This window comes from Pinus tabuliformis, chromosome J (assembly GCF_031772625.1).
Source record: "Pinus tabuliformis cultivar Carrire ecotype Pingquan chromosome J, CPIR1, whole genome shotgun sequence".
In the NCBI taxonomy this organism is placed as follows: domain Eukaryota; kingdom Viridiplantae; phylum Streptophyta; class Pinopsida; order Pinales; family Pinaceae; genus Pinus; species Pinus tabuliformis.
The window spans coordinates 539,942,184-539,967,557 of NC_142295.1; the positions used below are offsets into that span (position 1 = coordinate 539,942,184).

A 25,374-nucleotide genomic window follows, 5' to 3' on the forward strand; every position below is an offset into this window, starting at 1 on the left:
AGAATTGGTCCTAAGTTGCAGGAAACGTGGCCCTAGGGGGCGTTTCGCCAGGGGAAATGAAACGAAACGCGTTTCCCCGTACCGTACGGCCTGGAAACGCGTTTTCGGCCGTACGGCCACGTTTCCCGAAATGGAAACGTGGCCGTACAGCCGGAAACGCGTTTCCAGGCCGTACGGGCCCCGTTTCCCCAAAAAAAACATTTGTTTTTTAAATTTTTTTTTTCTAATTTGTTTTTAAATTTTTTTAGGGTTTCCAGGATGTTCTAGAAACCATTTCTAAAGTTATAAAAGAGCAGTTTCTCTCATTCTCTCATCACACTATTCAGCAAGTCGTTTCTCTTGGAGATTGGTAGTTGTTTCAGCTAGGGTGTTTTGAGCAATGAGCAAAGTAGATTTCAGCAGCGGGAGAAAGAGATTTCAGCAGCAAGAGAAGGAGATTTCAGCAGGAGATTTCTGTAGCAGCAGATTTGGCTCAGCTACAGCCATATTTCTCTTCTCTTTTCTGGCATTTCAGGGTAGTTTCAACCACAGAAAATTAATTTGGGTAAGCCACATTCATTTTGTTAGTTTTTTCTTACTATTTCTTCAATTTTTCTAGGGTTTATGCAGCCAAAAATATGAAAAACGTTTTTTATTTATAGATTTGTTTTTTAAATTTATTTTTGCAGCAGATTTGGCTCAGCTACAGCCATATTTCTCCTCTTTTATGGCATTTTAGGGTAGATTCAGCCACAGAAAATTAATTTGGGTAAGCCACATTCATTTCTTAGTTTTTTTCTTACTATTTCTTTAATTTTTCTAGGGTTTATACAGCCAAAAATATGAAAAACGTTTTTATTATTTACAGATTTGTTTTTTTAATTTATTTTTGCAGCAATGGCTTCCAGCCAAAGTGCAGCTGCAACTTTAAACCCTAGGGCCAACCCAAGGGCTGAATATTATCCTCTTTGGAGGCATGTGACGAAGCTTCAAAGATGTGGAGGTGGTGGCTCATGGGAATGGCGATGCACTCTTTGCAATAATACGTACAAGGGCTCCTACCCAAGAGTGAAGGCGCATCTATTGCATGGAGGAGAACAGGGGATTTCAGGTTGCACAAAAACATCAGATCCGTTGGTAAGGAGGGCATATCAAAGAGAGCAAGATGAGGCGGATGGTACTAAGAGAAGGCATGATGACCTTACTCAAGCTCCATCTAACATTGAGCCAAGGATTGTAGCTGAACCAAGAAAGAGGAGAGCTGGTCACACTCAAGAACATGAACAACCAGCACCCAAAAATACCAGAGGCTCAGGGGCATCCCATTCAGTTCAGGATAGCAGAATTGCTAGATTGGTGAATGTGCAAGCAAGAGAAGAAGCTGATTCCAGAGTGGCTAGGTGCATTTATGCATGTGGTATCCCATTCAATGTTGTTCGCTCTCCTTACTGGCAAGATATGATAAGGGCAGTTAACAAAGCTCCTCAAGGGTACAAGGGGCCCAACTATGAAGAAGTCAGAACCCAGCTTCTCAAAAATGAGAAGGAACTTGTGGAGGACATTTTAGCTCCAATTCGTTCTTCCTGGAGTAGCTCTGGGGTTACCATAGTCTCAGATGGTTGGACAGATATGAGGCGCAGACCATTGATAAATATCATTGCCACTTCCCCCAAAGGAGCAATGTTTATCAAGGCAGAAGACTGCTCAGGAGAGGTGAAAGATGCACAGTTCATTGTTGATGTTATTATAAAAGCTATTGAACAAATAGGGCCTAACAGGGTGGTGCAAGTTATCACGGATAATGCACCAGTTTGCAAAGCTGCAGGTTTAATTATTGAGGGGAGGTATGACCACATCTTTTGGACACCATGCATTGTCCATAATCTGAATCTGATCTTAGAGGAGATCGACAACAAAGTTTCCAGGATAAAGGAAGTCACAGGGGAAGCAAGGGAGATTATCAAATTCATCACCAACCACCACCAGTCTCAGGCCATATTTCTAGAGTACTCCAAATTGGAGTTGTTAAAAGTTGCTGAGACAAGATATGCCTCAAACTTCGTGATGTTGCGCCGCCTTGTTGAGGTTAAGCATGCATTAGTTTCTATGGTGGTGAGTCAACTTTGGATTGAGTGGAGACAAGCAGATTCAGAGCGGGGATCTATGGTGCGTAGATTGTGCCTTGATGAGGATTGGTGGAGCAAGGTAGATTTCTTGCTAAAGTTCACAACCCCTGCATTTGAGCTTCTCCGGAGTGCTAACACTGACCAACCTTTCTTGGGAGAGGTATATGATGGCATGGATTCCATGGTTGAGAAAACTATGGAAATCATTTCGCAGGAGTCTCCACAACTTCTGTTTGTTGATGATCATTTTGCTGGTTTGATCAAGAAAATCATTGTTGACAGGTGGAACAATTTCAATACACCATTGCACACTTTAGCACATGCTTTGAACCCCAAATTTTATGATGAGGAGCTTATTGCTAAAAGCAATGGGAAGAGGAAGGCACCCCATAAGGATAGAGAGGTGGCTACTGGGGTGAAAAAAGCACTTATGAGAATGTTTCCTTCTCATCTACATAGGGAGGTAAAGGAGGAATTTGCCAGTTTTGCTGCAGGAATAGATGATTATGCAGATATATCAGCTTTGGAGGAGAGAAGCACCATGAATCCAGTTCGGTGGTGGATTTGTCATGGAGCAAATGGTGTACATTTGCAAAGCCTTGCCATTCGTATTCTTTCACAAGTGGCAAGCTCTTCATCAGCAGAAAGGAATTGGAGCACTTATGGTTTTATTCATTTTGTGAAGCGCAATAGGTTGGGCTCACAGAAAGCAGAGGATCTTGTTTATGTGCACTCCAACCTTCGCCTTGCATCTCGTAGGGGTCCAGAATACAACAGTGGTCCTTCTAAAGAATGGGATGTGGATGCAGAAAATCCTGATTTGGATCTCTCTCTTGCTACCCTGAATATTGAGGACGATTCTGGAAGTGGAATTGGTGCATCATCTTCTTCAGCACCACCATCCACTGTTGAGCATTCTGCTGCTTCTATTTTTGATGAGGATTGTTATGATGAGGATTAGTCTTTTGTGACTTGTCTCTATAGTTCTTGTAGCCTTATAGTCTTTATTGTACTTGCAGCCTCATATACTAATATAAATAAAGGCTGATTTTGGATTTTCCAGTTCCTATATTTTTATTTTCATTATGTGATTATTCATGACTCATGAGTAAATGTGATGTAAATTTAATCTTAATGTTTAAATGTTTAAGTAAATGTATCATTAATGCTTTATGATTGCACATATATATATTAATAATTTTTAAATATTTTTAATATATATATATATATATATATTATTATATATATTCGCGTTTCCCCGTTTCCAAAATTTGGGGAGGTCGCGTTTCGTTTCGCTTCCCGTTTCGGAAACTCGTTTCCGTTTCCCCGTTTCGTGCAACTTAGAATTGGTCGTATGTTTCTGCATGAATATATGAGCATAAATTCAAAATAGACAAATTTTGCAGCTGATCTATTTTATTATGAAAATTCTCTTCGAGGGCCAAATTTGACACATTATTGTATGATAAATTATGTTATTAAGCAATATGATATTAGTGAAATTGAAGATAGGATGGATGTCAAATGCGGTGAACTAGTGGACTTCTCGGATGACCCATTGGTAGGCTTGCGGATCTGGTCAATGCGGGAAAAAGTTTTTTGTGGCCTTTCACCGATACATTCTATGGCAGATGTAAGCATCTCAAAGTGGATCTCGCCTGCCACCTCCACGTCCCCCTTGTCGCTCGCGCCCTTTTCACTTTGCCCTCCAACTCCTTTGTCAAACTTCCCCAACAGTCCTCACCTCCCTCCACCCGCGTGCCAGGCCACAAACCCTTCCTCTTCCTGTGGTGACTTTGACACATCCCTGGACTTCATGGTGAACACTTGTTGCACTTTGCCTCCCCGAGGGTTTATAAACAATCTTCTGATGTGGGAGATGTTAAGTGGGGGGCCTCATCTGACCTGCAACCCACCCCTCTAGCTCACTAAGAATGTGGGGCATAAACTAGATAAGAAGTGCGTCAACGTAAGTTTGAAGACCTAAAGATGGTACTTGGTGAGGAAGTAAAACTAAATGATATATCGAAGATGGAAAACATAGTGGTGGTTGGTCGCTTCACAAGTAAAAGAATGGTGATGGACATCCTGCACTGCGAAATATTTTTAACCTCTCCTGGCATATTCGCCCCATTGCTTAATTTTGGCAAAGGGTTAGATGGGGAGGATCACGAATGTTAGTTTTTGGTAGCATCAGAAGTGCTCTAGCCTTGAAAATTGGTGGAGAGGCTAAGGCACATGAGTTCTAAAAAACCCAGAAATTGTTTGGTAAAATTCCACCCGGATTGTATTTTATTAAAATAATTAATATTTTTAATGGAGTTCCTAAGTCTAAACTTAGGGAAATTAAAATATTAATGGGTATTAATCAAAATATGGGTGAGAATGATCTAGAAGGTGGATCAAGTCATGTTTTAATCTTAGCCATTGATTAGAGACTTAATCTCGACCATTGAAGACTCAACGGGAAAAGTATAAAATGGAGGCTTGGGGTACATTTGGAAACACACATAGTAAGAGCAGCACTTGAGCTAGATCGAAATTATGGGGCGTGGTTTGCTGAAAATTTTTGAGTAAGCTTCTAGTGCAGAGAGAGGCAGTTCGGCAATGGGACTTTTGTCCAAGGCCGAGAATACATAACAGAGAGGCAGTGCAGCACCAAGGAGAGACAGTGCAGCTCCAGGAGGGTGACGCAGAAGCTAGAGGGGCTGACGCAGTCATGCAGAGGTAGCGTTGGGGTTCCTGTGAGGCAGATCGGGCATCAGTTTAGCAGATCGATTTCTGAGCTAGGAAGGCTCACTGGGAGGGTGACACAACTCCTAAAGGAGATGACGCAGGTCCAGCGCAGAGCTGGGAGCAGCCATCGCTACACAGCACTGTGGACAGTGCAGTCACCTCTGGGGTTTATTCATCCAGTTGTTGGATTCAACAAAACATCTATCTCTAGATAGACGTACTTCTGCCAAGTTTATTCTCTATTGGGTGAGTCGGATTTGGCACCCTAGTTGTATTCAGAAATCTGCTTAATAATTAAAACCCTCATATTTGTTGCACCGGTTTTCCCACATTGGGTTTTTCTGGGGACATTTAGTCCAAAAATAAGTGTCCTTTGTGTATTTGTCTCATTTATTTTTCAGTACTTGATCTGTATATCGGTGTATGTTGCAGTGTATTTGCATTAAAATTTTCACACTATTTCTGAAAATAACTTGTTAAAATGAAGAATACAAGTATGTAATGCAAATCAGTTTACTGCAGTAGTTTTTGGTAGCATCGGAAGTGCCTTGAAAATTGGTGGAAAGGCTAAGGCACATGAGTTCTAAAGAACCCAAAAACCGTTTGGTGAAATTCCACCCGGATTGTATTTTATTAAAATAATTAATATTTTTAATGGAGTTCCTAAGTCTAAACTTAGGGAAATTAAAATATTAATGAGTATTAATCAAAATATGGGTGAGAATGATCTAGAAGGCAGATCAAGTCATGTTTTAATCTTAGTCGTTGATTAGAGACTTAATCTTGGTCGTTGAAGACTCAACAGGAAAAGTATAAAATGGAGGCTTGGGGTTCATTTGGAAACACACACACACACACAGAATTGATCTGGAGTTCGATTTTTGGGGCTAGGAAGTTGAGAAATTCGAACTAAGTGATCATTCAGCAGCAGAGGGGCAGTGAGAATCCAGAAGGAGGACTTTCCGGAGAACACTGACAGAGAGGCAGTGCAGTAGCCGAGAGAGCTGACGATGGGCCACACTGGGCCCATGCAGCCCTGACGTAGAGCCAGAAGGGCCAACGCAGAGCAGAAAAGTTGCTTATCACACCGAATCCAGAACTGTCGGGAACAGCCGAAACTGTCGGGAACTGTCGGAACAGTCGGGATAGATGACGCAGAGGGCAGAAGAGGTGATGCAGGGCTAACGCAGCACCTGAAAGGCTGACGTAGGGCCAGCGCAAAGATAGTCAGGGTTAGTCAGTCTTGCGCCAGATAAGCCGAGATTCCGCCAGGTGAAGTGAGGTAAAACTCACTTAGATTTTCTGCTAGTATTTTTCTCTGTAAAGGATTGTTGGATGAACATCCTAGATTTGTATTCAGATATTTCTCCTGCATAATAATAAACTCTCAAAACTGTTGCACCGGTTTTCCCGCATTGGGTTTTTACGGGGACAATTGTGTCCAAAAATAAGTGTGTCCTATCTATCTTGTTCTTTGCTCTGTTTTCTATTTCATGAGATCAAATATTTAATTATTGTAGGCTACAGAAGTAATTTGCTTCAGTATTCAAAAGAATAACTTGATGAATTAAAAATCAAGTAGGTGAAGTAGATTCAGATTTGCTGCAGTAGGGGTTCCTTCGAGTATAGGAATTTTCACAACGAACTCATCTGAAGACATGGAGAAGTTGTCACAGGTTCAATCGTAGTGGGGATCACAAGCCCTCTACCTGAAACGTTGGTCTGTTGCGTTCGACAATAGAACAGGCTGACTGTATGTGGTTCCTGTTGACAACTACGTGTCAACGACCCAAAGTAATACACTCCCTTTTTCGCAAAAGGATAGCGCCTGATCAATGTTTTTGTGTCGTTCGACTATCATCAATAGCCTAATCATGTTATTTTGTAAACCCAGTCTGCCTGTGTAAATTGTAAATAATCTTAGCAGATCTGTGTCATGTATGTAAATTGCCTAGGCAAACCTAATTTTTTAGTGATGATCTACGTTCCGGAAGGTTTTTTTGTCTCACCGACCCATGGTCGGCAGAGTTTTCCTTCAGCCTAACCCCAAAGCCAGAATGGATTTTGTCATTAAAATCTTAGGGGAGTCCTAGTGTGCTAGGTCGAGTATATGTAAGAGTGATTTGGGAATAGTCCTAACTATTTGGTTAGGCTATTTTATTACAAATTGCTTGATCTGCTAGATTATATTTGTGTCGCAGAACTAGGTAGTGTATGAGGGTCTATGTCAAATGGCTTTTCCCCCTTGAGATGTAAAAATGTAAAACTGTAAAAATCATGATGTAAAGTGTCTTGGGGGTTAGAAAAATAATTAAACCCCTCATAAGTCCTAGGTCCTAGGTAATTTTTTCCAAAGGCTAAGTTCGAGGGTCCAATAAAAATAATAATAAAATATAAATAATAAAAAATAAAATAATAATAAGTCAAAGTTTTGAGGAAATAAATGCAAAATTTTAATTTTTTAATATATTAAAATGTGTTGGAAATAATACTAAGAGGGGGGGAGGGTGAATCAGTATTATCAAGTCAATTATTTTTTCATTTCACAAACAGATTTGTATACGCTACTTCAGTTAGTGAAAACTGTATATATACGCAACTGCAGTTAAGGAAACTAGCGTATAACCTACAGACTTATAATTTAATTTATTCTTCAGATGTTGATCATTAATCTATGCATCAGAACCATATAAACAGTAACCAGGAACAGTAAAACAGAGCAAACAGTCACACACAAGAACACAAGATATAAGGTGGAAACCCAATGTGGGTGAAAACCACCTGCTGCAATTCGTCTCTATCTTCTTTTAATTAGAAACTTTTTTTTACAATGTTTCTGTACTGGTGCAGTCTTATACCAGTACGCAGGCTTCTACCTGCAGAAGGCTACAACCTTCTCTCATTCTCCAGCTTCTCCTGGAAGGGAGCTACAACCCCCTTAGCTCTTGTACTAGCTGATGTACTAGTACGTAGGTGCTAGCCTACAGAAGGCTACAACCTTCTCTTTTCTTCCAGGGACCATGTTTCATAAATTTTCAGACTGGATCCATCAATAACATCAATCAACCATCAAATATACCTGCATCAACCAATCTCCTATGTACCCACCAAAACTGAATCAAACAATCACTTCTCTGAATGTTGTAACCAAAATACAATAACAGTAACCAGAAACCAATCCTGAACCCAGAACACTACAGCAATAAACAGAAGTAGCTAAAACATATTTCATGGGACGTACGCTACTTCAATTTGTAGAACCTGCGTGCATACACTCTTATATCAAGGCAAACCTGCGTATACGCAGTTTTGAATTACCGAACCAGCGTGTATACGTGCCTTTTCTGTGCTGAACCTGCGTACAGATCTGTAAAAGATAATTTACCCTTTTCAACTATTCAGATATCAGTTTACCCAGATCATCAAATTTACAGATCAAGTCATGCGCCAAATATAAAAGATCAAAATCAAACAAAGATACTTCTCTTCAAGCTTTAAGATCTTGACCCATCAATAGAACTTATCCTTCTTCTAGCGCTCAGGTTCCTCCTTGATTCAGATCTAGCTATGCACCATAACCCAATGACCAGTATATTAGATCTTGCTCTTCATAAGATATTCAATCCTTGAGTGCCTTTGCCTAATGATCTCCTTCCCCTTTTATAGTCTTAGGCCTTACTCAATACCATGGTCCAAAACCACTTAGAACCAATACCTGGGTCCAAATACCTGGGTTCAACACTTCGGACGAGATACCATGGTCCAAAACCATAGGCCCGAATACCAAGGACCAAAAACCAAGTTTTTCCAAACTATACACGCTTTTCTGTGCATGGAAGTGTGTGTATACGCATACGCGCCTTTTGGTCTGTGAATCCACGTGTATATGCGGCTTGATCAACGGGAACCTGCGTATACCTCATTTTCCTTTATTCTGAGAGCCTGTGAGCCTGAACTGTCATCTGAGTGCTTTGCCGAGTGTGTTGCCATCAAGGACAATACCTGTACCATAGTGCCAAACCTATGTCATAATGCCAACAAAATGCATTTAAAATTTCGACGAATGAAATTAAAAGAGATTTTGATCCTCATCAACGATCGAGATCACTTAGACATGGATCACTCGAACTAGCCGTTGGGAAATTTTTCTTTAAATAGGGTGTCAGGGGTCATTTGAGATCATTCAATCTGTGAATCTTGTGCTAAAGAAAGCTCTCTTGTAGTCATTTTTCATGTGCAATAAAGAAAGACTTTGGGGTTGAAATCTTGTTGGTGTTACTCTTCCAGAAATGCTGTAAGATGTTTTATTTCTGTGCATGATTTTAATTTCAGCCATTGATGATAGCTTTATGAAGAGTGATTTAAACACAGGTATCTTGTTTAGTCGCTAGGGTTTGAATGGTAGTTAAATTTCTGAATATGATGGCAGGTATCTCCATTAGATCTGGATTTTAGTATCATTTTCTCCTTCTTTGTTAATGGTTGAATTAAGTTGTGTAGGAAATCCTTTATTTTGAGTTTACCGGGCGTTCGGGGAAGTTCTCAGCTGAACCAGCCAACTCCCGGATTGCATTTTCTGAAGAGCCCAGCTAGTTTTGATCCTGGGCTTATCATTAGAATTTTTGTTGCAGATGCATGAAGGGTTTTCTGAAGCACCTCATATCGAACTTAAAATTCTGAATATTTTTGTGGCATACTGACAAATCTAGCTATTTAGAGCCTTTAAACTGTGAATATTGTAATTATTTAGCTGGTTTTAGGGTCTATAGTTTTATTTCTTGCATATTTTTTTTCTAGGTGTTCGGTTTTTGCAGGTTGCAGGTTAGAAGAAAACATTTTGTCCAAAGCCACATCTAGGCCTTGGAGGGTAAGATCTGGCCTCAGGATCAGCTCTGACAGGAATATTTACTTCAGATCTGGAAATTTCTTGTGGGGTTTCATCAAGGAAATCTGAAGCAAAAAGATTCAAATTTTTTTGGGCTTCTAAAGGATCGTGAGGGTTTTCCAGGCTATCTGTTTGCTGCCTGGGATTTCATTTTGACAAAAAAAATTGAAATTTTTTTTATGTTGTTGCTGCCTGTGGTTATATTGTACAGGAAAATTTTTCGAAATTTTTTTAGAAGAAAAAATCAGGCTGCGGGATTGCTTCCTCACTTCCACGCAACCTTTTCCCTTGGCAGCCTTTCTCCCCTCTCTGTGTATTCATATCCAATCTGCTCTCCTCACGCAGCCATCCCCAAATGTAGCTCCCAATGCTCAGCTCCCTATGCCTTCTCTTCTACCCATTCCTTCTCGTTTCCCCGTAGCTCCTCATTCCATTTCTCCTCTGCGCGCTGCCATCATCCTTCTCTTTCCCTTGCTGTTCAAAGAGCGCCATTCCAGCCCCATGTCTTTTTCTCCCATCCACGCGGGCTTCTTCCCATCGCTCCATCATTGAGCTGCCAGTCCGCGCACTCCTCCACGCATCCCTACCCATCTACGCAAATCCCCTTCTGCCATTGCCATTCCTCTGTGTGTTACCTCCTCCTTGCTGCGTGTAATTCCGCTGCCTATACGCAGCCCTTAAGCCAACATCCTCACTCCATTCTTCCACGTTGTCCCTTCCTCTGTCATCGTTGTTGCCCATCCATTGTGTCCTCCGTCTGTTGCTCCAAACCTCTTCCACGCAGCCATCGAGCCTTTTCCCTATCCGCAACCCAATCCTGCCCTCACCGCAGCTGCAAACTCCTCCATTACGTGCGCCAAACCTGCATAATACGACAGTGTTCGATCCTCTCATCCACGTCCCTACCCTTCTGCTGTCCCTCATTGTTGCAGCTCCATCTCCACGCTGCCATCACCTTCTTCCGCAGACCCAGCTCTCTTACGCTGCCTCACCCTCCTATCGACCTGCACAGCAAACAACATTAAATAAATAAATAAAAACATTCGAATTCCTTTTCTTTTGGTTTCATTTTATGTACATGCGTTAAGTTATAAGTCAGGTATTATTTTTTTAGATAGTTCCTTTTTTTTTAGTTTAATTTTGTATAGTTAGGACTTAGGGTTAGCGTAATTAGATTATAGATTCAATTTTATTTACAATTCGATTTTTATTTTGATTTTGATTAAGTTTTAGGTTTTGTTTATTTAGAATTTAGATTTTATATTTTTTTCATTTTTATGTATATAGATTAGGTGTTAGTCCTCATTTTGATTTCTTTTTAGCTTTTAGTTTTAGTTTAGTTTAGTTTTGATTTTATATTAAATAATAAAATAAAAATAAAAAGAAACAAACAAACAAACAAATAAAAAAATAATAATAATAATAATTAAAATTAAAAAAATTAAAAATAAATAAAAAAATAAAATAAAATAAAATAAAAATCCCAAAGCATAAGGAGTTTTTTAGGTTTTATTTAGTTTTAGAATTCAGTCTTTTTTCTTTATTGGTTTATATTTTAATCATTTAAAAAAATAAAAAATAATAAAAATATTTAAAATATTTTTTTTTTGAAAAAAGACTAATTAAAAAATTGAAAATTCTTTTTGAGGTCTTTTTTATGTTGTAGGATTAATATTTGTCATTTTTATATAGTCAAACGCGCTTAAATTTTATCTAAAGATTAGCTATATGAAAGTGGTAACTGGTTAGCATTTAAATTTTATGGTTATTTAAAGCATTTGATCTTTTGAAGTTTAATTGCTAAAGCTTTGTGCATCTTTTGAATATCTTGCATCTGGTGAAATTAATCATTGTTTAGATTATATAATGCTCGTTACATGTTGGATATTTTGTAAATATTTTCAAGCAATCGTTAAATTACTTCATAAGCAGCATTAACTAATTAATTACTTGGTTTTCATTGACTCCATAAGGCACTGGTATTAATCATTTTTTATCAAATTATAAATCTAGAGTCTTAATCAAGTATTTGATTTGCTTTGTTGTGTCTCTCGAACTGGCTAGTTCCCAGTTGGTCTTCCTTTTTCCCATAGGGTCTACCCCCTTAGCTTGCTTCAGGGTGATGGCTTAAACGGAGAGATCGGGGATCAGGGTGACAGCCCTCGGTCTGAGCGTTGTCGCGGTGCTTAGAAACTCTGCGCGACAACATTTTTTGGCGTCGTTGCCGGGGATAGAGTTTTTTCTATCCTTGGTTTATTCGACATTCATCTTTTCATTCATCTCATCTTTTCCGCCATTCATTAGCCTGTCGTTTTTTGGCGACATTTGATCTTTTCATCACTCTATCTTTCGTCATATCGTTTAATCTTACCTTTAGCACCTGGATTTCTCAGTCTATTTCTTGTTTGGGTGGTGACTCCATTTCTTTTCATTTATTTTTCCCAGACAAGAAGCCCTCCTTATATCCGATCCTAGAGTTAGATTCATGTTCAAGTGGCGACTCCACATCTTTCATCTCTTGATTTTCTTGAGCAGAGATCTCTTTCTATCATCCATTTGGTCCCTCATTATTCATCATGGATTATTCGTTTACGTCATTTTACTGATGTTCTCCATGATATTCCGGAAGTGGCCATTTCTAAATTGTCTTTGTTCTCGAGTGGTAATTCAGTCACTGTTAGAAAGCATTTATGCAAGTTTTCTTGTATAATGTTCATATATTGTAGACTTCCTCAATATAATCATGAAGATGTCAAAATGCGTCTATTTGTCTTTTCTTTAGAGGGTGATGCTTTGAATTGGTTTAATAGTTTTCGTGAAGACTCTTTCACTTCTTTACAAGACATTGTCAATGCTTTTAAAGATAGATATGGTTATCAAGATAGCTCGCCTTGTGCCCCTAAAATTGTGCAGCATAATAAAAGTAATCTTATGAAGGGTCCAACTGTCGATGAAAGATTTCAAGACAATTCTTCATATCAGAATGTGCCATCCGCCTGTACCGTTGCAGATCAAATCCATGATAGTGGAAAAGCAGGGACAAATTGTAAAATCAGTGTCGACAGTGAAAGGGAAAATTAGAAGCAAATTATAGAAGAACTAATGCAGTTGGTAAAAAATATGGAGATCAATCAAGAAAAATTTGTAACTGATTATGCCAATGATATGAGAACTTTATACACCCACCTGGAAAAGCGAGATAAGGAAATGGAAACCATGAAAGCTAATCATGATAGGGAAATTAATTCTATGCAAAACAAGTTATTAACTATGGATGAAGAAATGACTATCATGACATTCGATCATAATAATCAGTTGGCTACCATGCAAGCAAATCATAAGAAAGAGATAAACTCTATGCAACATTGCTTGATGACCATAAAGGAAAAGAACGATAAAGTAATAAAAGATATGGAAGAAGACCATGCCAGGGAAATCAATGCTATGAAGCTTGAACACTCTAGCCAGATGGATGCCATTACAATACAGATACACAAATTTCAACAGTGGTCAGAGGATGAAAGAAACCAGAAAATGTCGACAAATCAGAAGCCTCCTTATCTACTGCAACAAGCTCCATCTTATTATGAGGAGGTCATTGGTTCGATTGAAAGGTGGTTAATTGAAGGTGATCCAGATAAAATTAAAAACGATAAAGATCGGATGCAAGATGAAGAAAGACATGTCACGCATATCTTACATACTTCATCTGAGAGCTTTGAAGCAGAAAGTTCCACGTCATCAGTGATACAGCCTGCCACAAAGGAAAAACATAGAAGAAAGAGAACGAGAAGGCGATTTGATACATTAGATGGCCACGAGTAGCTGGATTTTTGGATAGAAAAAAGTCCTACATTATGCAGAATTGGACATGGCACATCCGAGAAGCAGACGACAGACTTGCCTGAAAGCAGGCAAATGCTCAATATGCACTATATTGAACACATCTGATGCCATGGGGCATCTTTGTATTGTATTTCTAACCTTATGCCCTTTTATTTCAATGTTTTAGTTAGATTTGGTTTTTCATGTTGTTAGACTAGTTAATAAATGAAGAGCTTATATCTTCCATGTGCTTAATGTTATATGATGATTTTTGGATGGACGCTACTTATGTTTTGTTGTGTGTTGCGTGGATGCAGATTCTGGATTCTCACATTCCTACAGTGCAGCAACGTGTCCCCAAGTAGAGCCAGATGTTGACCACTACGTGTCAACGACCCATAGCAGTACACTCCCTTTTTTCGCAAAAGGGTAGCTCCTGAACAACGTGTCCGTGCCATTTGACTATCATCATCAGCCTAATCATGTTATTTTGTAAACCCAGTCTGCATGTGTAAATTGTAAATAATTTTAGCAGATTTGTGTCATGTATGTAAATTGCCTTGGCAAACCTAATTTTTTAGTGATGATCTACGTTCCAGAAGGATTTTTCTTTCACCTACCCATGGTCGGCAGAGTTTTCCTTCAACCTAACCCCAAAGCCAGAATGGATTTTGTCATTAGAATCTTAGGGGAGTCCTAGTGTGCTAGGTCGAGTCTATGTAAAAGTGATTTAGGAATAGTCCTAACTATTTGGTTAGGCTATTTTATTAAAAATTATTTGATCTGTTAGATTATATTTTTGTCGCAGAACTGGGTAGTCTATGAGGGTCTATGTCAAATGAGTTTTCCCCCTTGAGATGTAAAAATGTAAAAATAATGATGTGAAGTGTCTTCGGGGTTAGAAAAATAATTAAACTCCTCATAAGTCCTAGGTCCTAGGTAATTTTTTCCAAAGTCTAAGTTCGAGGGTCCAATAAAAATAGTAAAAAAATATAAATAATAAAAAATAAAATAATAATAAGTCAAAGTTTTGAGGAAATAAATGCAAAATTTTAATTTTTTAATATATTAAAATGCATTTAAAATTTCGACGGATGAGATTAAAAGAGATTTTGATCCTCATCGACGGTCAAGATCACTTTGACATGGATCACTCGAACTAGCCGTTGGGAAATTTTTCTTTAAATAGGGTGTCAGGGGTCATTTGAGATCATTCGATCTGTGAGTCTTGTGCTAAAGAAAGCTCTCTTGTAGTCATTTTTCATGTGCAATAAAGAAAGACTTTGGGGTTGAAATCTTGCTGGTGTTACTCTTCTGGAAATGCTATAAGATGTTTTATTTCTGTGCATGATTTTAATTTCAGCCATTGATGATAGCTTTATGAAGAGTGATTTAAATGCAGGTATCTTGTTTAGTCGCTAGGGTTTGAATGGTAGTTAAATTTCTGAATATGATGGCAAGTATCTCCATTAGATCTGGATTTTAGTATCGTTTTCTCCCTCTTTGTTAATGGTTGAATTAAGTTGTGCAGGAAATCCTTGATTTTGAGTTTACCGGTCGTTCGAGGAAGTTCTCGGCTGAACTAGCCAACTCCCGGATTGAATTTTCTGAAAAGCCCAGCTGGTTTTGATCCTGGCTTATCATTAGAATTTCTGTTGCGGATGCATGAAGGGTTTTTTGAAGCACCTCAAATCGAACTTAAAATTCTGAAAATATTTCTGTGGCATATTGACAAATCTGGGTATTTAGAGCCTTTAAACTGTGAATATTGTAATTTTTTAGTTAGTTTTATGGTTAATAGTTTTGGTTCTTGCATATTTTATTTCTGGGTGTTCGGTTTTTGCAGGTTGCAGGTCGGAAGAAAACATTTTGTCCGAAGCCAGATCTAGGCCCTGGAGGGTAAGATCTGGCCTCAGGATCAGCTCTGACAGGAATATTTACTTCAGATTTGGAAATTTCTAGTGGGGTTTTCATCAAGGAAATATGAAGCGAAAAGATTCAAATTTTTTTAGGGTTCTGAAAAATCGTGAGGGTTTTCCAGGCTACCTGTTTGCTACCTGGGATTTCATTTTGACAGAAATTTTTGAATTTTTTTATGTTGTTGCTGCCTAGGGTTTTATTTTACAGGAAAAATTTTCGAAATTTTTTTAGAAGAAAAAATCAGGGTGTGGGATTGCTTCCTCACTTCCACGCAGCCTTTTCCCTTGGCAACCTTTCTCCCCTCTCTGCGTATTCATATCCAATCTGCTCTCCTCGCGCAGCCATCCCCAACTGTAGCTCCCAACTCTCAGCTCCCTCTGCCTTCTCTTCTACCCATTCCCTCTCGTTTCCTAGCAGCTCGTCATTCCATTTCTCCTCTGTGCGCTGCCATCATCATTCTCTTTCCCTTATTGTTCGAAGAGCTCCATTCCTGCCCCACGTCTTTTTCTCCCATCCACGTAGGCTTCTTCCCATCGCTCCATCGTCGAGCTGCCAATCCACGCACTCCACCATGCATCCCTACCCATCTACGCAAATCCCCTTCTACCATTGCCATTCCTCTGTGTGTTGCCTCCTCCTTGCTGCGTGTAATTCCGCTGCCTATACGCAGCCCTTAAGCCAGCATCCTCACTCCATTCTTCCAAGTTGTCAGTGTAATTCCGCTGCCTATACGCAGCCCTTAAGCCAGCATCCTCACTCCATTCTTCCAAGTTGTCCCTTCCTCTGTCATCGTTGTTGCCCATCCATTGCATCCTCCGTCTGCTGCTCCAAACCTCTTCCACGCAACCATCGAGCCTTTTCCCTATCCGCAACCCAATCCTGCCCTCACCGCAGCTGCAAACTCCTCCATTTTGTGCGCCAAACCTGCATAATACGACAGTGTTCGATCCTCTCATCCGCGTCCCTACCCTTCTGTCGTCCTTCATTGTTGCAGCTCCATCTCCACGCTGCCATCACCTCCTTCCACAGACCCAGCTCTCTCACGCTGCCTCGCCCTCCTATCGACCTACACAGCAAACAACATTACAAAAAAAAAAAAAAAAATCGAATTCCTTTTCTTTTGGTTTTATTTTATGTATATGCGTTAAGTTATAAGTCAGGTATTATTAATTTTGAATAGTTAGGACTTAGGGTTAGCGTAATTAGATTATAGATTCAATTTTATTTACAATTCGATTTTTATTTTGATTTTGATTTAGTTTTAAGTTTTGTTTATTTAGAATTTATATTTTATATTTTTTTCATTTTTATGAATATAGATTAGGTGTTAGTCCTCATTTTGATTTCTTTTTAGCTTTTAGTTTTAGTTTAGTTTAGTTTTGATCTTATATTAAATAATAAAAAAACAAAAAACAAAATAAAATAATAATAAAAAAATCCCAAAACATAAGGAGTTTTTTAGGTTTTATTTAGTTTTAGAATTCAGTCTTTTTTCTTTATTGGTTTATATTTTAATCATTTAAAAAATAAAAATAATAATAAAAAAATTTTGAAAAAAGACTAATTAAAAAATTGAAAATTCTTTTTGATGTCTTTTTTCTGTTGTGGGATTAATATTTGTCATTTTTATATAGTCAAACGCGCTTAAATTTTATCTAAAGATTAGCTATATGAAAGTGGTAATTGGTTAGCATTTAAATTTTATGGTTATTTAAAGCATTTGATCTTTTGCAGTTTAATTGCTAAAGCTTTGTGCATCTTTTGAATATCTTGCATCTAGTGAAATTAATCATTGTTTGGATTATATAATGCTCGTTACATGTTGGAAGTTTTGTAAATATTTTCAGGCAATCGTTAAATTACTTCATAAGCAGCAGCAGCTAATTAATTACTTGGTTTTCATTGACTCCATAAGGCACTGTTATTGATCATTTTTTATCAAACTATAAATCTTGAGCCTTCATCGAGTATTTGACTTGCCTTCTTGTGTCTCCCGAACCGGTTTGTTCCTAGATGGTCTTCTTTTTCCCATAGGGTCTACCCCCCTTAGCTTGCTTCAGGGTGATGGCTTAAACAGAGAGATCGGGGATCAGGTTGACAGCCCCGGGTCTGAGCGTTGTCGCGGTGCTTAGACACTTTGCGCAACAACAGTTCCTATTTGGGTCAGGTTGCCAACCCTTCCATGATAATTTTGGACAGAAGAAGTTTTCACGAAAATCGGGAATATCTTGGGATGTTTCTATGAAGCGAACATGTCTTTTGGAAAAACTGGTTATATAGCCATGGCCCAAATCCTGGTTGGATTAAATCTATCAGTGGGGCTACCAAACGCGATCTCCATACTGTTTAGCTCAAAAACCCATAAATAGGCTCATAACTATGAAGGGATACCCTTTAAATGTATGAGATGTCACTCATATGAGCTTTTGGGCAAGGATTGCAACCTGGTTCAATCAAAAAAGAAATGGATAAGGAACCTAGGGTTTCTGACTCCAATAGCCCTATGTTCTCAATATTGGCACATGAGGATCATGGGCAACAAGAAAAGGAAAAGGACTAACTGCCATCTCCTAACTTCGATGACAAAGAAAATGCTAGGCAAGTAGAGCCAGATGTTGCGGAGGCCCACCAATCTAAGCGGATTTCAAAGGAAGTGGTTCTGGAGCAGCCGACTACCTTGCACATGGTCTCCGGTGTGAGCATCTCTCTCCCTTTCCTTTCTTGTAATTCAGAATATGTTTCACTACCACATGCTCTTTGTTACCCTCCATTACCATACAAAACATGCCCCCTTTGAAATCTTCTAAATCTCTCCTTCCTCGCCAAAACCCTGCCTTCCCACTCTGCTCCTGATTCCCGCCATCCAATACAACCTCCCCCATATCAAATTTGGTATTGAAACCCTACCCCAATCCCCCTCTATTGAAAATTGGGGTAGCTACGGGATGAATTTCCCCATAGGAACCTATCTACCCCAAAGGGAAGCCCATCTAGCCCCAAAGAGAATTCAGTCGGATAGAAGAGATATTATCATTTAATGGCACAAATTTATTTGGGCGGATAATCACTAAGGGATTTGTCAAATATATTTAAATGTTATTTGAATTTCAGTTTTCCCTCCAAATACACAAGTCGGCCTCAAGTCGGCCTGCCCTAAGGGATGTGTCCCCTCACTTAAAGGATCAACTATAAATAGGCTTAAATCTACCTCCATTTGGCACATACACAGTCGGATTTCTATGGCTCGTATTCTTCTGTGGTGACCCGTAGTTTTCTCTGTGTGACTCGTATATTTTTCTACGGCTCACTCTTGTTATTTCTGAAGCTCGTAATTTTGTAGCTCTCGAATTATCTCTATGGCCCGCATCACATACTCCTGTCATTCGCATTTATTACTGTGGTTATCTATATATGATGATTTGTGGTTTGATTCGCATATGGTATCTTTGTGACTCGTTTTGGTAGCTCGCAAATATTATTGTGGTTTGTTCTATATGATGCTCTGTGGCGATGCTCTGTGGCTTGTTCTATATGATGCTCTGTGGTTAGACTCGCATTTATGGTTTTGTGGTTCGCTCTATATGATGCTCTATGCTTTGACTCGCATTTATGGTTTTGTGGCTCGCTCTAAGGCTTGCATTACAGTGGCCCGTGGTTCACATATTCTACAAAATTATAGTGGCTCTATGACTCGCTCTGAGGCTCACATTACAATAGCCTATGGCTCTCATATTCTAAGCATTGCAATGCCTTTGTGGCTCGCTCTAAAGCTCGCTTCACAATGGTTTTGTGGCTTACATATTCAATACATTTAGTGGCTCGTATGTTATTGCAGTGGCTTGCACACTCTAGTTTATGGCTCGCATACTCTACTACATTACAATGGCATGTATTCTCTACTCTATGGCTTGTTGACATATATCTGTGGCTCACATTCTATAATGCCTCGTATTACATTCTTTGTGGCTTGTTAACATATATGCAGTGGTTCGCGTTGTATCTCGATGGTCTGCATTGTTATTTCTATTATATCTTTGTAGCTCTGTGGCTCACAATTTGATGTACATTAGCGACTTGGAGGCATATGACTGTAAGGAGATAGAATGACCTAGTATGATAGTGAACCTATTGCATAACAGTGATTTAGATATATGACTATAACAGTGACCTTGTTACATTGTGACCTTAATGCATATAATATATGACAGTGACCTTGATGCATATGTATATGGCAGTGACCTCAATGTATATGACAGTGCATTTGATATGTGACCTTGATCTCCATGACAATGTTCTTGATATGTGACAGTGATCTTCACAATAGTGCTTTGGATATGTGACAGTGATCTTCATGACAGTACTTCGGATATGTGACAGTGATCTTCTTGACAGTGCTTTGGATATGTGACAGTGATCTATATGACAGTTCCTTTGATGTGGCAGTGATTTGTTTGTCCAAGTGGGAAGGATTTGGTAAGGAGAACATCTACCATCCCTCTGGAATCAATACAATTCACAAAGAAATTTGCAATTGCCTCAACGCGGGCCTTTGACACCCACAATTCCAATTGGCCCGTAGTGAAATTTCGATTCCCGCCAATATAGACATGGCCAGAAATGAAATAGGGCAGCCTGAAAATATTCTATTGTGTCTTTAAAAGTGGATGTCTACCCAAAGGCACCCACTTTTAAAGACATAACAACAAAAGGATCCTCATATTTCAAGGAAATTTTTAAAAGGAACGAAAGCGCAAATATAAATAAAATCATTCAAATGGTAAATTTCCTCCCTAGATTCTTCGATACATATGAGAACATGGAACTTATGATAGAGGTCACAAAAGAGGAACTTGGAATGGTCCTTAAGAGCTTTCAGAAAGACAAAAGCCCTAGGCCTGATGGGTTGACTATTGAATTCTACTTGGCTTGCTTCAACTTCATCAAAGAAGATCTAAGGGGGGTCATTAAATACTCCAAACAAAATGGAAGATTCTAGCCCCTTTTAATTCCACATTCCTGGCTAATTGAATTCTGCAGATTCTTTTGACAAGTTCAAACCTATATCTTTATCCAATATAATACACAAGATCATATCAAGCCTATTGCTCTCTGAATAAAGCTAATTCTCTCATAACACATGTCCAGGAAACAATTTGGGTTCTTGAAAGATCGTCAAATTCATGACGCTACTAGGTTGGATTAGGAAGGTCTTCACTCCATTCAGCTACAAAAGCAAAAGGCCCTTATCGACAAAGTGGACTTATCAAAGGTCTTTGACAGAGTGGATTGGTTATACATCAAATTGTTGCTCATTCACCTAGGCTTCGATACTCTATTTGTAGATTGGGTCTATAGTTGTATCAGCTCCACCTCCCTGGCTCTTTTAATCAATGGTGCGACCTCCCCTTTCTTCAATCCTCAATAGGGGCTTCGACAAGGCTACCCACTCTCCCCCCTCCTCTTTCTTCTAGTGGTGGAACCCCTAAGCAAGGCCATTCAAAATGTAAGAAGACACTCTCTAAAAGGTATTTCTATCACAAATAATCACTCCCTATGGCACCTACTTTTTGTGGATGACATCTTAATCTTTATTACTATGGACGTTGGAAGCATGCAAGCCCTAAATCAGGTCCTGGACACCTTCTCTATTACGACTATAATGGAAATCAATAACGAAAAATATTCCCTTATTGGAAATGTTCTTGATCAATAGGACACAACTCTAGTAAATGAGCTCCTCTCATAGCCTCCTCGACCCCTCGAGGGCTCCCTGAAAAACTTGGGGTTTATGCTAAAGCCTAATAATTATAGGGAATCGAACTAGGCCTGGCATATAGCGAAATTTTAATTAAAAATCAAGAGTTGGTGTAGTAAGTGGCTCTCTAGAGCTGGGAGGTTGGTACTCTACAATCTATTTTGGAAGCCATCCCAGACTATTGGGCATCTTTGGCATGGATTCCAAAGGGCACCCTCGGCAAAATAAAGCAACTCTCTGAGATACTTATGGGCTGGTCAACAAGATAAAAAACCCTTTGCCCTCACTACTTGGTCCTCTATTGCTTTGCCCAAGGCTCTAGGTGGTTGGGGTTTAAGGAACCTCCATTGGTTCTCAAAGGCTCTTTCAGCTAAAGGTGCTTGGAAGTTGATAAATGGATAGGGACTCTGGGCACATGTTATGGAATGGAAATATATCTCCCCTACCTCGATGCTTGATTGGCTTAGATCCCCTAGGAAATGGGCAGGAAAGGGATCGATAGTTTGGAGAGCTATTGTCAATTCTATAGAACTCATTTTCTCTGGCCTTAGATGGAAGGTGGGCAATGGCACAAATATTCTCACATACTATCTGAGCAACTAATTCAGGCCTTAAACTCTCAGGGGATATATTATCTACATCAGATATTCAACAAAATTGGTTACGTGGGAACGTAAATCTAGAAGGATGGGGTTGCTCTTCACCTAGAGGATTGGTTTTCGCTGGAATGGGCCCAATATACAACATCTCTTCAACAAGGGCACATTTCCCTCTTCCCATCGGAGGACTCACTGGTGGTCATTAGCTCCTTCAAGTCAATATAGCCCAAAATATGGTTATCTTGCTCTTGCTCAAAGAGAAAATAGCCCACCCCCCACACACTCCTTGATGGTCTAAAAAGTTGTGGAAATTGTCCTGTCCCCCTAAATCAAAAAAATTTGGCTGATTCTAAAAAATAAAGTCTCCACCTGGGATGTGATCCAGAAAAGTTTCTGTGTCAGGCCCAGCAAATGCACATTATGTCTACTGGCAGACAAATCCATCACACATCTCTTCATTTTTTGCCCTTTTATTCAGCAAATCTGGAAGGAAATCAAACATTAACAGGGTGATGAATACTCTTGGAATGGTCTCACTATGGAGGATTGTCTGCTATCTTGGCTAAATAGGAAGCCAATGGAATCTTTAAAAGCACTTCCTCTTGTGGTTTGCTAGGGCATTTGGTAGGAGATAAATGTTGTTATTTTTGAAGATCAAGGAAATTCATATATTAGAGTGGTCTGCAATAGCTTAGCCATACTGGACTCCTTGCCAGAGAAGCTACAAATCCCTCTGGACCTCAGCACTCTGTCACTTCCATCCAAAAGGATAAGCCTTGTTAAATTTCCATGAAACTCTGCAACTACTTTAGATGAATAACTGAAAATTGAAATCTAGTTTACTTTCACTAAGATACAGAGTCTCTTAACAATTCATAAGCAGCGGAATAAAAAACATAGAGATAAAAACACATCACACAAATTGACACGTTTATTTCTCTCAAGAAACCCCACAGGAAAAACTTGCTTGCTTGATGTGGTATTTTTTTATTGTCTTGAAGCAATTGAATCTATTACAAAGCAGTCTGTCTCTTTTGAGAAAGTGTTTTGCTTCTCTCACAAATCTCAGTTGATATAGTTGATTTCAGCCTGCCTTGATCACTGCTCGATCTCGACCCTCTAACTCGCAACCAATCCTCTGCTGCCTCCTTGAATTGCTCTGCAAACCCTGCTTCCTTGCTCAATTCTGCTCCTCCTTCCTTGCGCACTTGGCAGACTTATTTCTTGTGCAAATTCCCTATTTCCTAGTGTGCACTTCAGCCTCCTATTTCTTAGGACCTCAACTCCTCTTCTCCGCGCACAACCAACTCCTAAAGCCTTGTGCACTTGTTCCTCCTATTCCTTAGGAAAAAATTCCTGCACTCTCCACAAATAAGGCTCCTCTCACAGAACTCATGAGCTCTGCCTTGTCACACAAACCTTTGTGCACACAACTGATTTCTTTGTGCCTTCGTCCTCTTTATAGGCCCAATTCAAACATGCAAGGAGACCCAGTTAAAATATAGAACTTGAGTTCTTGATTGACGAGCTAACTGAGAGTTATTCTCATCCTTTCTCCAATCAACACTAGAGTTCTAAACCCGTTCTCTCTCCAATAAACACTGGAGACTAACTCGCTCTAACTGAACTGTAACTGCCACCTCGTTCTGTAGTCAAACTGATGAAGACTCCTATTTCACTAGAGCTCCAACTCTACGCATGTTAACTTGATGATTATTCCAATAAACTGGAAAATTACTCATCGTAACTGAAGTCTAACTCACGAGGACAATTCAAGATCTTCACTGGCTAAGGCACAAGCCAGAAGACCTTGCTCGCTACATTTCCAACAAGCCTTGGGCCTTTTTCGATGGCGCTGCAACCTCCTTCCCCTCACTGGGAGGGGCTGGGAGCATTCTTTATCTATCTGATCAACAGTACTACTCTTTCTCATGCTGTATGGGCCCAGCTACAAACAACTATGCGGAATTATTTGCTTTAAAGCTTCTTATATAGCTTGCCATTCTCATAAACATCAGGGAAATAAACATATATGGTGACTCTTTGAATGTAATCAATTAAATGAATTGTAAGACACAGATGAAAAATCACACACTGCTTCCACTATTCCAAAGCATACAAACCAAGTCAAGGAATTTCTCGCATATTACTGTCTCTCATGTTTACAGGGACAGGAATCAGGAAGCAGATTTGCTTTTGAAAGGACTGGCACTGGCTAGAGGCCAGTAGGAAATCAAGGAAAACAATGAAGATTTGCTCAGCCTTCTCAGCTCTGTCCCTGGGATTAATTAACACTATCACAGCTGTTTCAACAAATATCTCTATCTTTTGTCTCTATCAAGCTGACAGTGTGTTATATAATATATGATGAAGGCATTTTCTATGTTTTGCAATCCTACTTTCTCTTCGAAATTGGAGGATCCCCCTATATATTCCACTTGATTCAGATAAGCACTCAGGTTTCTTATGTACAGATCCTGTATGGTGGAACTTTCATCCTGTGGATGTTGGCAACAAAACTGTATCGAATCAGCGGCGACAGGGCATCACTCATACGTTGCTTTATTTTTTTATTCTTATTATGAAAAGTGGATATATATATATGGTTCCTTTTTGGACTGATAAAAGTAACAAATATGATGTATAAAGTGAAGCAGATCCATCCCTTTCACGCCAATCATTGATATGAGGAGAAGATATGTAAAAAGAAATCTGTACTGTGGGTTCCTTATTTTTTTGTCATTATCTCTTTCTGATCTATGCACAAGCTGCCTAGGTGCGCTCAGAACTCATGGAAATTGTATTTTTGTTCTCTACATAATGAAATACAAGGCTTTTTTCTATGGAAAAAAAATGATATCAGTGAATTTAATAGTAAGACTCTTCTATGTCTGTCTGATGCATGTGTGCTTTCAAAACCCATAAATTCTATCCAAAGGAAGAAGGAAAATTTTCAAAGAAGACTATAGCATTACAATTAATGTTCATGAAACATGAACCACTTTATTTGAAAGATGTGTCGTCCAAAAAGAAAAGGCACAAAGGTGGCATAAAGCAGGCTTCACAAGTGCAAATTATGACAATCTCGTAATACCATTTTCGAAGAATTTTGCTTCTCTCAGTAGCAGTAAGCTTGCTCCAAGCTGAAACAAGATGAACCAAAATATTGCCATTAGTACCATGAACCATGAAATTTAAAGGCCACATTATATTACAGCAACAAACACTGACTTGGAATGAACAAGTCAAGATTCATCTAGAGAGAAACATGGTTCCACTTCTAAGAATTAAAATCATCTGAAAAAGACAGTTCCTGGCACAGAGCAGTTTCCAACGAAGTCTTGGAGCAGATTCCAATGGTGTACAAATGATAATTTTGGGATTGCAATTCAAACATCTATATGAATCGAAAATTGCAGGGCTCCTCAACATAAAACAAATTGGCAGAACATTTTTAGCATTTTTTAACTAGAACCTAGTTTTCTCTGTCTTGTCACTAGAATTTTGTGAGTTGTTTTTGCCAGTGCCTGACAGGACAATCCTGGAAAA

At 39.1% G+C, this 25,374-nt stretch overlaps 1 protein-coding gene across 1 annotated transcript in view; it reads right to left on the reverse strand.

Annotated features, from left to right (window-relative positions):
- The window catches only part of ALDH5F1 (aldehyde dehydrogenase 5F1), a 369,083-nt gene that overhangs the window by 329,406 nt on the left and 14,303 nt on the right, over positions 1 to 25,374 (reverse strand). Inside the window, exon 4 of the mRNA XM_089380687.1 lies at positions 24,920 to 24,968. Coding sequence (XP_089236813.1) covers positions 24,920 to 24,968 — 49 coding nt within the window. The remainder of the gene's footprint in view (positions 1 to 24,919; positions 24,969 to 25,374) is intronic.